This window comes from Lepisosteus oculatus, chromosome 6, assembly GCF_040954835.1.
Source record: "Lepisosteus oculatus isolate fLepOcu1 chromosome 6, fLepOcu1.hap2, whole genome shotgun sequence".
NCBI lineage: Eukaryota > Metazoa > Chordata > Actinopteri > Semionotiformes > Lepisosteidae > Lepisosteus > Lepisosteus oculatus.
The window spans coordinates 52,055,503-52,067,730 of record NC_090701.1 but is presented as its reverse complement, the minus strand read 5'-3'; the positions used below and the strand labels follow the sequence as shown (position 1 = coordinate 52,067,730).

The following is a 12,228-nucleotide window of genomic DNA, read 5'->3' as shown; positions in this document are numbered from 1 at the left end:
CCCAACCTACTATGCTGTGCACTAATTACAGCTCATTTGGAACAATACATTGTATGTCAATTACATGAACCTCATATATATGTAGAGTCTTCCAAAATCTCGAAAAAAGCAGAATATAGGAGTATAAAACAGGAAATTATATAGGATTAGGAGATTTTCAATATTGGTTTATTTAAAGTTTACTCTTTATATCACCACAACTGAATATGCTGTAGTCACCAGACAAGATCACATTTGTACCACTGTCACCTAAGGAATGTTTCACCTAAACATATAAGCTTGAATATTTGATTTGCCGAGAAATCAATACACATTTCACAGAACTTCACAGTCGTTTAAAATTAGTCTAAAATTCAGATTTAGTGTGTGAACCACTGTGTTTATTGGAAAATGACTATTGTAAATAAACAAATGACAGTATTTGATACTTATTAATTGAATTTAATTTTTGTGTGAACTAAAAGGTGCACCTTCTAATTTTCAAAACATTTTGCACCTAACGTTTTTAAAAATGAGGTTCTTTTTTTTAAAAAAAATGGGCAAATGCAGAAAATCTTGAGCTCCCACTCTTAAGATGTGACATTGTGTAACTGAAAGCTCAGCTTCTTCGGGGCTGTAAAATACAGTTGGGGAGGATTACATGTCTTCTGAACTAAGTGGTCTGAGCCAGGATTGAACATGGATTTCTATTCTGTTTAGTGGGGGAGAGGACAGCTTCCTTTAAAAGAAAGCCAAGAATCTCTAGTTGCCAAAACCTGCTTTGGAAAATGTTTTCTGTGCATGCATGCTGTGACGTCTTTCTGACAATGCATATTCTAGAATATTCTACATATGCATATTCTTGACACCTGAAGAAGGCTCCACGGCCGAAACGTTGTGTTCTCTTTCCTATTACTTGTTCCTTTGCAGCCTACGCATGCTGACGCAGCTACCCACCTATTCTAGAAGTGTGCTACCTGACTGGGATTGGCTAGCTGTGCATTGTAGTTAAAGTACTGTAGGTAGACGCATCAGCATGCGTAGGCTGCAAGGAACAAGTAAAGGTTTATTCCATACTGAAAAGAAAAGAAGAGAAACACAACATTTCGGCTGTGGAGCCTTCTTCTGGTGTCCCTTCAGACACCCAAAAAAGGCTCCACAGCTGAAATATTGAGTTTTTCTTCTCTTTTCAGCATGTAATAAACCTTCACTTGTTCCCTAGCTGTGCATTGGGTGACTTGCTTTACTAACTTCTGCATTTCAGGTCTACCTCACTTGACTGTGTCTTCCCCATTTCAGCATAGAGATGGTGGATATGACGAACAGGAAATCTGTAGCCCTGTTGGTATGGAAAAGGAGCTGTAGCCCATGATCTCACCCTGGAATCCTCTTTCCTTTCTTCCGCACTCACTTTCCACTGCCATGTTTTGTGAACCACAGTAATTTATTACTCCAGTTGAACTGCTCTGTGTTTTAGAGTATGTATACACTGTGAATAACTTATGTAAGTGAAGATGGTCAGTAAAAATGGCTCTCCCAAACACTACTTACTTTGCAGAAGGATAACTGAATAAATGAATAAGTGAATTACTATATGTGTGCAGTAACGTATTCCATCATAATTCATTTAAAAATAAAAATAAGCATTGGGGTGGAATTAATTGCAAAGTACTATCTATGACTGTGGAGAGTGACATAACAAAGTTAAAAATGGCAGCTGTTTTCAAGCCTGGACCACTCCTTTCTGCCAGCAAACTTAAAATTTAACTGTCACTTTTACTGTAAAGATCATGAACAACAAATGGGATATTTAATTAATCACGTAACACGATCAGGGATTATTCAGTAATTGAATATTACTTACTGGGCCTGTCACTTGAGAAGCACTCTCAAATTCTTCATCTTCCTCCATCAGTGTTTCTGCCCCAGGCAGTGGACCTGATCCAGACAACAGAACAGTACTCACTGCACACTTACATCAGCTCTCAGAAATAATTGCTCCCAAACATAGCTTACAACTAGTAATTAACTGCCAGTTCACGCACAGGTAGAAAAAAAAGTAGACAAATGAGTTTCAGTTTTTCTGCCAAGTATTTTTTTTAAAGAATCGCACACTACTTTTTTAACACATCTGTTGACTTATTTCTATAGTTTTAAAATGTTGACAGCTTATATATTTAAAATGACTCATTTAAAAAGGTTCAACTTATACAAGGGTATTGTTATCCATTTATCTGCCTAACATTTTCGTCCAAAGCGACTCAATGTTTGTACCCATTTCTACTGCTGGGCATCGTACTGGGGCAATCGGCGTGAAGTACCTTGCTCAAGAGTACAACAGGATCACTGCACCTAGGACTTGAACCCACACCTTTCCAGTTCTGAGTCCAGAGCCCAATCATGCACAAACTTTTGCCAATGGGTGAGTCAGATCATGAAGGCAATTTGTCAAGTATGCCCTAATAATTATGCTTCCAAAGGGCCATATTTATATCTTCACATTTATATGTCTGCCAGCCCTAGACAGGTTATTACTCTTCCTGTAATAAAGTGTTTGTACTTCATCCCTGAGCCACACATGAAGCTCCTCTTAGATCTCGTCATCATCACTGTAGTTCCTTTATCCAAACACGAAACATGATGAAAGTGCAACATATAGAGATGTAAGGTGAATGAGAAAATGGTACAAAACTGAGCTCTGCATAGCCCTGCACAGAAGTCTGTTTCACAGGTGGGTACAAGTCATGTTGAAGAACAATGTCATTTGGCTTTCAGGGCTGCCTTCTTCCTCGATGGAGCAACCATGGTTCAGGAAGCTCTTCGAAGTTGGATGTTCAGTGATGATGAGGTCCAAGTGGCAATGCAAGTATGGCCTTGTTTTTCAGATATATTTACAGTTGCCAATTATTTAAGGTTATTATTAAGCAAATGTAATTAATTTGGTATCGGCAATTGTTCAGGACTTGGTTTTCCAGAAATAGTGTGCTTGCACAGGAAAAAAGAGGACCTGTAGGCATGTTCAGCTGACACGCCCGCCTGTCAGAAGCATTCATTTCTGACACTCTGCAGGCTGTCAGGAAACTGAGCAAAAAAAATCTCTCACTGAGGTCTGGGCAAGCCTGCAGGCACATGCAAAGTCACAGTTTTACCAAAAGCCAAAAGGATTCTGACTGCCTTATGCCCATCATTCTCCTGCGTTGCCCCTTGGGTGATAGTGACCACAGGCAGCTGGTAACATGACTCAGATTTGAACCAGCAGGTTTGAACCAGCCCAAGGACCAGCCAACATAATTTTATCATAATGGTTTCCATGACCCTAAGAATTGCTGAGTTGCTGTCATCAGAGGTACAGTATATGGACATCAGATGGCACTGTGCTGCAAAATAATGGTCTTCGCGTCAAACTGTGAAGAGTAATTAGTGGAAAATTCACAAATCCAGCCCCAGCAACCATTTGCATAGATTGATAACCTGTAGAACATTTCTTTAATTCAGTAGAGCTGTTATGGTTTGTTAGAGTGTGTACTCATTGTAAGATGTCTATTGTAAAATAAAGTTTATTTTTTGAAAAAAATTGCTAATTAACTTCACTGCCTTAACCTTGTAAAATTCAAACACTCTTGTATTCAGTTTCAAAATCAGGATTGATGGCAACTCTTACAATAATGAATTTTAGGTAGGTTTGTAAAATGACACTTAATACTTTTAATACGACAAGCACTGTATTAGATAAGCAATCGACGAAGGACATCTTGAATGCTCTTTACTTCTGTTTCTATTCAAACGGTTTTATATACAGTTAATGAATTGTGAAAAGAAGAGTTGTACAGGTGGAGGTGATGGCATTTTCGATTTGTAGTAGATTTCTGAGCAGATCTAATGATTACTGGCGCCACTACTTACAGACAATTTCGGGAACAGCTTGCTCAGGGGACTGGGCAGTGTGAAGGTCTTCATCCCTTGCCTCCAAGAGACTGTCACCTTGGAGCCTGAATGAAACGGATGAGGAGGAAGAATGTTATTGATAGTCTGCACCTTTGATGACGTCATGGAGGATTCAAGAAAGTGAGATGACCACTAGGTTCAGAATGCGTGTTGCAAAGACTACACCTTCTAATATGTTTTGTTAATATTCTATTCATTCTATAACAATTATCACCTGATTGTTTCTAGAGGCAATTTTGATTTATATTTATGATTTTAATGTACATTAATTTAATTTTACAAATCTAAAATAATACATTATGCCATAACAGCTGTTAGATGAGTACCTGAAACAAAGTCAAAACACATATTTTTTATTATTGTTCTTTTTTTTTCAGATAAAATTTCTGAAGAAAAATTGTTTGTAAACCTTTGGTAATTTGGCAATCCAATTAATGTCTCCTTATTTCCTACTGGTAAATCAACATGCTTGCAGTTAACTTTCAGATTAAAACAATTTATACTGTACAACTTTCATATAACCACAAACAGCAACACATGAAAACAGAAATATGAATTATTAATTTATTTTGTTTGTTTTATACACTGATATATTTTATATATCTATTTTTTTAAATTCCAACCATAACTTAAATCTGTACATTTGAAATTATATTTCAAGAATATGCCTTTTAGGGTAGTTGAGATCGGTTACAAGGACAAGTGTGTTTTTCTGCAATGATTATTAATTAATGCAAGCATTATAATGATATTAAATTAATACATTCTAAAAAACAATCATTGCTGCATGCTTTAGAGAGAAATGTTTTTTTAATCTACTTTGCTGTTTTTCTACAAAAAATGAATTACATAAAGTAAGGTGTTTTATTTCCTGTGTAGTTAATTCTGTTGTTCAAAGAATTAACATTTTAGACAACCATAAGATACCATCCAGATTAATCAAATTCAGAAAAAAATGGCTTGGATACTCATTATATTATGAATTACATGTGTAAAATAAAAAGGTCCCAACCCATATGAAATTTAAACACAAAACAGATTAAGACATAAAATGGAAAACCATTTATCTTAGGTCAGAACTTGAATTGAATGAATTTTCACAAAGATAAAAAACTACATCGAACAGTGGCTATGCCTAATTAATTGAGAATAAAACTTACATCCCCACCGGAATCAAAACAGCTTTAGAAATGACACAATGCATTTTGCTTGACTGAAACTCTGGAGACTTAGTGTCTCCATTGAAAAAGGTTGATTAAACAAACATGTTATGTGTCCATCGGTCTTATCGCCTTTATATGGAATCAGAAATGTTGGATCATACAGTAGGTATGTACAGTAACAATAGTAAACGACCGACAGGAAAGTGAAGATGTATTCTACAGATATTATATTTAGGAAGAGGTCACCACAACAATGATATGAAAAGTGCAATGATGATATCAGCAGCTGTTTGGAATCTTTTAAAGCCCACCTCTTCTGTTATTTTCGTACTGGAATGTTTTGCTTCCTAGAAAATGCATTCAGTACACTAACATTTCCCCTAGTTGAATAGGGATTCTCGTCTGCCTGGATAAAGTGGTGCATCTTGGAAATGATTCACGCTTCTCACTTTGTGAAACACAGAAAGTCTGCAGCCAGTAATAGCAAATCCGGTTTCTTTGCATCTATAATTAAATCATAAACAGTTCCATAAAACATCAAAAAATATCACACACCCCATTTAATTAATGTTATGATGTAGAAAAGTAGACTATTAAAATGTTATTCCCTTAAAACAATCCTACAAAAAAAAGGCAAACAAATGCCATTTAGTTTTGCCACCCATGCCACTGTGCACAGCACAAGGTGTTTCTTTACATGTTAGTGCTGTACTGTCTCCACTCGACCATTGAAGCAGCGCAGATAATGGCTGGTTGAAATTAATGGTCTTCTGTGTGCTACAGTTCCCACTGCCATTCAATAAAACACTCACTACATAAACACAATTTAGTTAATGGAGCCAACTCCCTTATAATTTTGATTTGTAAAGGCTGGAACCAGGATGTTATGGAATGGGATGGACTGTACTGTATATGGGACATGTTTCATAATGGAAGTTGTGGTTCAAGGCATGTTTCTGCTTAATTGACCAAAATGAATATACAGTACAGAGACTATGGCAATGCTACGCTGAAAAGCATGCCACAAGAAAGAAGCAGCACTCTGTCCAAGAAGAAAACGAGGCCGAAGAATTCTACAGCCAAATTAAAAACAAAGGGAGAAAATTCCCCATGTGGAAGCTGAAAATATGAGAAGTAAATGCTCAGGATGTGAATTTTTATTCAAATACGCACTTTTGAATACGTTGAAAAGCTTACGCTATTTTTACACTGCCATCAAATCCCCAAATTAGAAAAGACTTCACATTTGCCTCTGGTGTCGCAACCCTTGGGGTTAGGTGGGTAGTGTAGTACAGGCGTCAGAACCTAAAATAATACCAATCACTTCCTGTAAGGCAGAAAGTATATCTAGTGCTTCTGGTGTTTATTTTACAAATGAATGAAACCCTCTTTTAAAATGCAATTAGCAGCTGCCGTGCTTTCACAACATTTCAAATTTTGTAAGACAAATTTCTTGCCCTTAGGGTCCGGTGTGTTTAATCATTATTAACAATAATTATTGCCTGAGGGATAAATAAATTCCAGGCATCTGAGGATGTGAATTGAGCATTTGCAGTAGGTATAGTAAGATCTGACTTGACCCTCTTGTTTAAGGTCCTACCTCCCTGGCTATAGGATGAGCAGACTGGGGCCCGATGGGCAGTGATGAGAAAACCATAGAGCTGCACAGGTGGAGGAGGAATGTGAGCAAAAGCGACTTGTGAATGATACTGTATATCACACGCTTTCAAGACATAACGTTGCCATCGATTCTGATTCAGAACAGCTGGGACAAAAGCAGCTTGGTTGTTGTCATTCCTCCTGAAATTCAGTTAAGCATTTCAAATATCATAGTTGTACATCCACTTCCCTTCCACTGACCACAGTACTCTCATTCAACAAAAACCTCTCATTCGACGAAAAATGAAATAAAAAATGGCAAAAATACAGTAAAACTACAACCATCTGCAAAATAGCAGTTAACCGCCTATCTGCTACTGTATGTGAGATAAACAGGCTCTGGGATTGGTGATTAGTGATTAGTATTGCCTGTAAACTCTGCTGAAGGATTGATAAATCAAAATATTCAGCATCTTTGAGGGAAAAGGAGATCCTTCTTGAGCACTAAACCTCAAATGACTCATTTGGATATTTCAATCAAATTTGATTGGCATTTACAGTAGGAACAACATTTCTGTGGTTTCTATTTTTTGTATTGATTGGTAATTAATGAATGGCTCTTAAACTGTTACATTAAGATAATCAGCTCATTTCACCATGTGGAAGCACTATAGTCAAGTAAAAGAGCAAGTGATAAGAGAGATAAAATCCACTGAATTTAATCTTCCTTCCTCTCGTGATAATGTTCCAAGTAAAAATACTGATTGCATTTAAATTTCCTGTGTACTGTAAAATAGGATATTCATGCATTCTGGAAAACAGATAAGCTGTCTATTTGTATAGAAACAACCAAGGAAATAAGAAAACAAAATTTAAAAACATGCTGGCATGATTGTACCAACTGTTTCATCTCAAAGATGCAATTTTATCGGGTTTTGGCATCGAGTTTCAGCAGTGCATGCGCATGATTAATGAATCAGAAAGAAATCTGGGCAAAAGATTTGGCCCTGTGGTTTTTAACAGGAAATGTTTTTAAAAATAAGTGATAATGCTGAAATTATCTAAGTTTGTCTGTGTAGTAAAAGCAAACAAATTTGGAATGCGTTTAAGATAACTCATCCTAACAACTGTGTAGACTGTAGATAGATATAAAAAGAGGAAACAACGTTTTTCTGATATCTTATACTGCAGTCATATCTTTATATTACTGTCAACGGAGAAGTAAATTCAAAACACAAAAAGGTCCTCTTGAGTTTCCACTCTAATCCTTATCCTGAAGATATACATCAGCTCTTTTAGGTATTTCTTTAACTGTATAGAATTACTTTTTTTTAAAGTAAGCCAATAGATTTCTGTTACATGTGTTCTTTAAAACTACATTGTGAACTTCATGTTATTTTAGCAGAAATATATGGCATAGGGTATGAAAATGTAGCACACAAAATTTAATTTGTGCTAGGACTTGCAACGACAAAACGATATTTTTGTTAATCTGAAACACACTTTCTTGAACTTGAAACTCTCAGCATGCCATGTTAGGTATCCACTCTGCAAGTCATTGCGTGTATTTGGAAAAACAGACTGCTCACAAGGACGGGGAAGTTCTTGAGGCGACTTAGCAACGAGAAAAGGGAGTGTTGCACTGTTACTGACTGTTACAGAAGACAAGTAAAGCCTACGTTTCTTGGGTCTGCACCTGGAGAATATATTCAGACCTGTTTGACATGATTTGTGGTCCTGTAGTTGCTTATAATTTATTTTTCTACTTGCGCTGTTATTTTCTAAATGAGGTCCGGTGATGCTACCATAAATCATAAATATTTATCAACAGAACTTACTCTACTCTTTCAAATAAATATTGGTCAAATAAAAAACAGTATTGTTGTCAGCTTTTGCACCCTGGCACTTCCTTCAATACAAATTTAGAAGAATGTAATACCTGCTGTTTTTTGAGCAAACATATACATTAAAATGTGGGCATCTTTTTCAAATCTAGTGGTGACATCCTGTTGAAAGTTCACTTGTATCATCGCTGACAACACAATATATATGTCTTAATATCTTAATAATTCCTAATTAAACCATATAAACCAGTCAAAAATAATAGTTTACAATGGTAACCTGTGATCCAAGAGGCTCATTATAATATTAAGCAGAAGATGAACAGGGAAAGAAAGAAAAGAATAATGTAGAAAAATAACTTCATATACGAAGACAAAGAGTTTCAGCTTACTCTCCAGATTGTCCCAGTAATTTGCAGAGGCAAATTAAACTGACTTGCACCCTAGGTCAGTAGTTACTCTTGGGAGTTTCCATTTGATGAAAATAGTACACCTTTGAATGTACGATAGTAAAGAAGACTGCAATAAATTATTGTAAAATAATCTAAATCGATGATGCATTTGGCTAGCGTGCAGAGAGGACCATGCAACAACCATGATCAAAGACTAAAGGATACAATGATGAATGCGACAGGAAGCAATAGTGATACATTTCACAGCAGATTAGTATAAGATATGAAGTTTCACAAGAACAGATTTAAAGGTCGTACTGCAAACCATAGTCCAAGACTGGGGATTATGGACATCCAAACTAGAGTTTGCCTAGAGGAATGTGTAAAACAGGATATGTAGCAAGTCTAAGCTTGACTTAATTTGTCAATATGAGTTTAAAAGTTAAAGCACTTCCCCGTCAAATGCCTACATATTTATAAACCGTGATAAAATGTATTCAGGTTAAAGTAAAAAAAATGTTCTAATCATTATTAAGGGAGCAGTTTTTAATTTTTAATTAAATGGAATAAATATAATTTTAGCAAAGGTAAGCAGTTTTCTGAAATTTGGCTGAATATTATAGAAACCGAGCACAAAAGTAATGATTAAATCTGATGGAGTGGGTCCATTTGATAATAATACAGCGATAATATAGCAATTTTTCTTAATATAGATGAATTAATGCGTAAGACCGAGAACAGGCCCTTGTGGGACTCCCTTAGGATTAAGGAAAGCCTAGGAAGCATACAGTATCTTTCAGATTTTATGCAGTTTTTCTGGTTTGTATTTCTGAATCCATGCCAGGGTGCTCACAACAAAGCAAATTTCCTGCAAAGGTCCTGACTCTCTGTGGTCATTAAAAATCCCAGGGTGTTTCTCGAAAAGAGTAGGGGCTGATGTGTGGTGAGCGTTCTGGCGCACTATTGCTGCCGTCGCATCATCCAGGTGGATGGCTGCACATTGGTGGTGGTGGAGGGGATCCCCATTACCTTTAAAGTGCTTTGAGTGGAGTGTCCAGAAAAGCGCTATATAAGTGTAAGCAATGATTATAATTATTATTATTATTTGAAACAACCTTTCCAGAACCATTGAATCCATGTTGGGGACAACAGCCTTTTTTCTGCAAATGCACACAAACAAGTCAAGCCTTCACTCAATGCTGAACTCAATGCTGAACGCAATGCTTAAAATGTTGTCACAGCCAAGACATTTGACAGGAATCAGGAATTGTTTTTAGCAGTACTGTGAAGTACAGTAGGTTCTATACTATTTAATTCTTAATCTTTAATACATTATTTCAAATAATGTTCAAAACTGTATTTATGTAAGGTATGTATGGCTCTATATATTACATTTTAGTAGAATCTGGCCTGCCATTGCAACTCAGTTTGACTACCCTGCATTAGCCCAGTTCTCAATCCAAGCACACATTAGCTTGGATGCTTATTTTCTGAAATTTGAAAATTAATCTGCTATGAGGATCTTTATCAAGAGCCTTCCGAAAAAAAATACCATATAGTATGCTCAGTGTATATCCAATTACAGAGTGCTGGTAAGAATAAAATAAACAAGCACTACAAGTGGGTCTTTTATTAAAATCTAGAACCATTTTTGGCTTTACTGAAAGGTGCAAGGAAGTGTTTTAGTGTCTAACAAAAGGACAGTGAAATATATTCCTCTAAACTGTGGGTTATTTAAGTGCCTAAATTACCTAAAATAATGATTGTTTCAGCCGATCATCATGTACAACATGTTGTGTTATATTGTGGATGATGGCCTGTGACTTTCAATACTTATTTTTTACTGTTTTGTAATGTACTGTGCACGTCGTGTGGTGCTTTCTCTTGTTCTGTGTTGTCTACTCTACTGAGTGCAGCCCCCAAAATTGGAGTGAGTAAGAATCTCAATAAAGATGTACTGATGGCAAATAAACTCCTCTCTCTCATAAATAAAGCATTTTCTAAGTGACGTACAGCAGCATGTTGACGTAGCATGTCAAGCTGTGCTTATGCTTATTGTCTGTGTACGATTTTTAACTGAGCCTGAGCAAATACTGACAAAGTATCACTGGTGCTCTGTAGCGATTGGCATAGTGACACAGAAGGTAGAGATTACCTTGCACACCTTGAGCAGATGTTCAGTGTAACCCTGGCCTGTGGCTCAGGGCAGTAAGAGCTGCGGCCCTGACTGAACTTGCTGCCAGAAGGTGCCAGACTGGTGACGCCCTCCATTCGCAGGTCGTCCAGATCCTCTGTGAGCACAGGGACAAGAGAGAAAAACTGGTTCACCGAGACGTAATAATACACAGTGTTTCTGTCTCAAAATACTTTTTTTTTCATTCTTTTCCATTGATTTAAAAAACAACGGACTGCAATTTCTCTTTGGACATTTACAGTTGAATAAAGACAAATGTATTGAATTTGATTCATTTAATGAAGAAAAAGGAGGAACTGAGACTCAAGGGCTTATACAAAGGTCAGGAAATGTCACATTTTAATAATCTGACAGCAGTATTTTGTGAGGGACTTCACAAAGCTGTGTGTTGTTTCTGCTTTGACTTGTGTATGCAATAAAGACACTCCTACTAAATACAAATAATGAAAGCAAGTACTCAAAAAGGTCCTCATAACTCTAACGTGGTTTCTTTACAGTGCCTCTGTCCATGCAATTTTGATTTGTGCAAAAGTCTAAAACTTTGACTGTGTTGTACCCCCACCCCCAAAGATATGGAATTTGATTTATAATGACTTATGACAATGTGACTTCAAGCACATAGGTTACCACAGTGATAAAACAAACACCAAAACTCTTAATTTCTTTGGTGACCAACACTTTTGAAATCTTTCCAACAACTTTCAGGAAATGACATTTAAACATCTCTCAAGTTGATCGCAGCATTCTAATTATGACACTGTCAGCAGTCTAGCTCCTGACTGGAAGATCCCGGGTTCAATCCCAAGTAGGGACAAGTGATGGAGCTTGCTCTAAGTCCTTCCAGACGGCTCCCATGTCCACTTAGTCTGATTTCCAAATGAGTACCGGGGGTTAATCTTTCTGGGGGTAATAGGCCGGCCAGAGCGTGATGCTGACCACATCACCCCCACCTCCAGTGCCCTTGCCCCCCATTCCCCATGGGCCTTGATGGCCTTAAAAGGGACCTACCTACCTATCTAGGGGCCAGCAGGGGGCGCTCACCCTGCGGTCCATGTGAGTCCTCATGCCCCAGTATAGTGACACTATACTGTTAACAGGTGCTGTCCTTCCGATGA

At 37.0% G+C, this 12,228-nt stretch overlaps 1 protein-coding gene across 3 annotated transcripts in view; it reads right to left on the bottom strand.

Annotated features, from left to right (window-relative positions):
- The window catches only part of c6h8orf34 (chromosome 6 C8orf34 homolog), a 148,520-nt gene that overhangs the window by 36,788 nt on the left and 99,504 nt on the right, over positions 1-12,228 (bottom strand). For 2 of the 3 annotated variants that reach the window (XM_069191553.1, XM_069191555.1), the window contains exons 8-10: positions 11,075-11,210; positions 3,883-3,968; positions 1,844-1,917 (exon numbers count right to left, since the gene is read on the bottom strand). In XM_069191553.1, coding sequence (XP_069047654.1) covers positions 1,844-1,917; positions 3,883-3,968; positions 11,075-11,210 — 296 coding nt within the window. The remainder of the gene's footprint in view (positions 1-1,843; positions 1,918-3,882; positions 3,969-11,074; positions 11,211-12,228) is intronic. The other variant, XM_069191554.1, reaches the window with a different exon arrangement.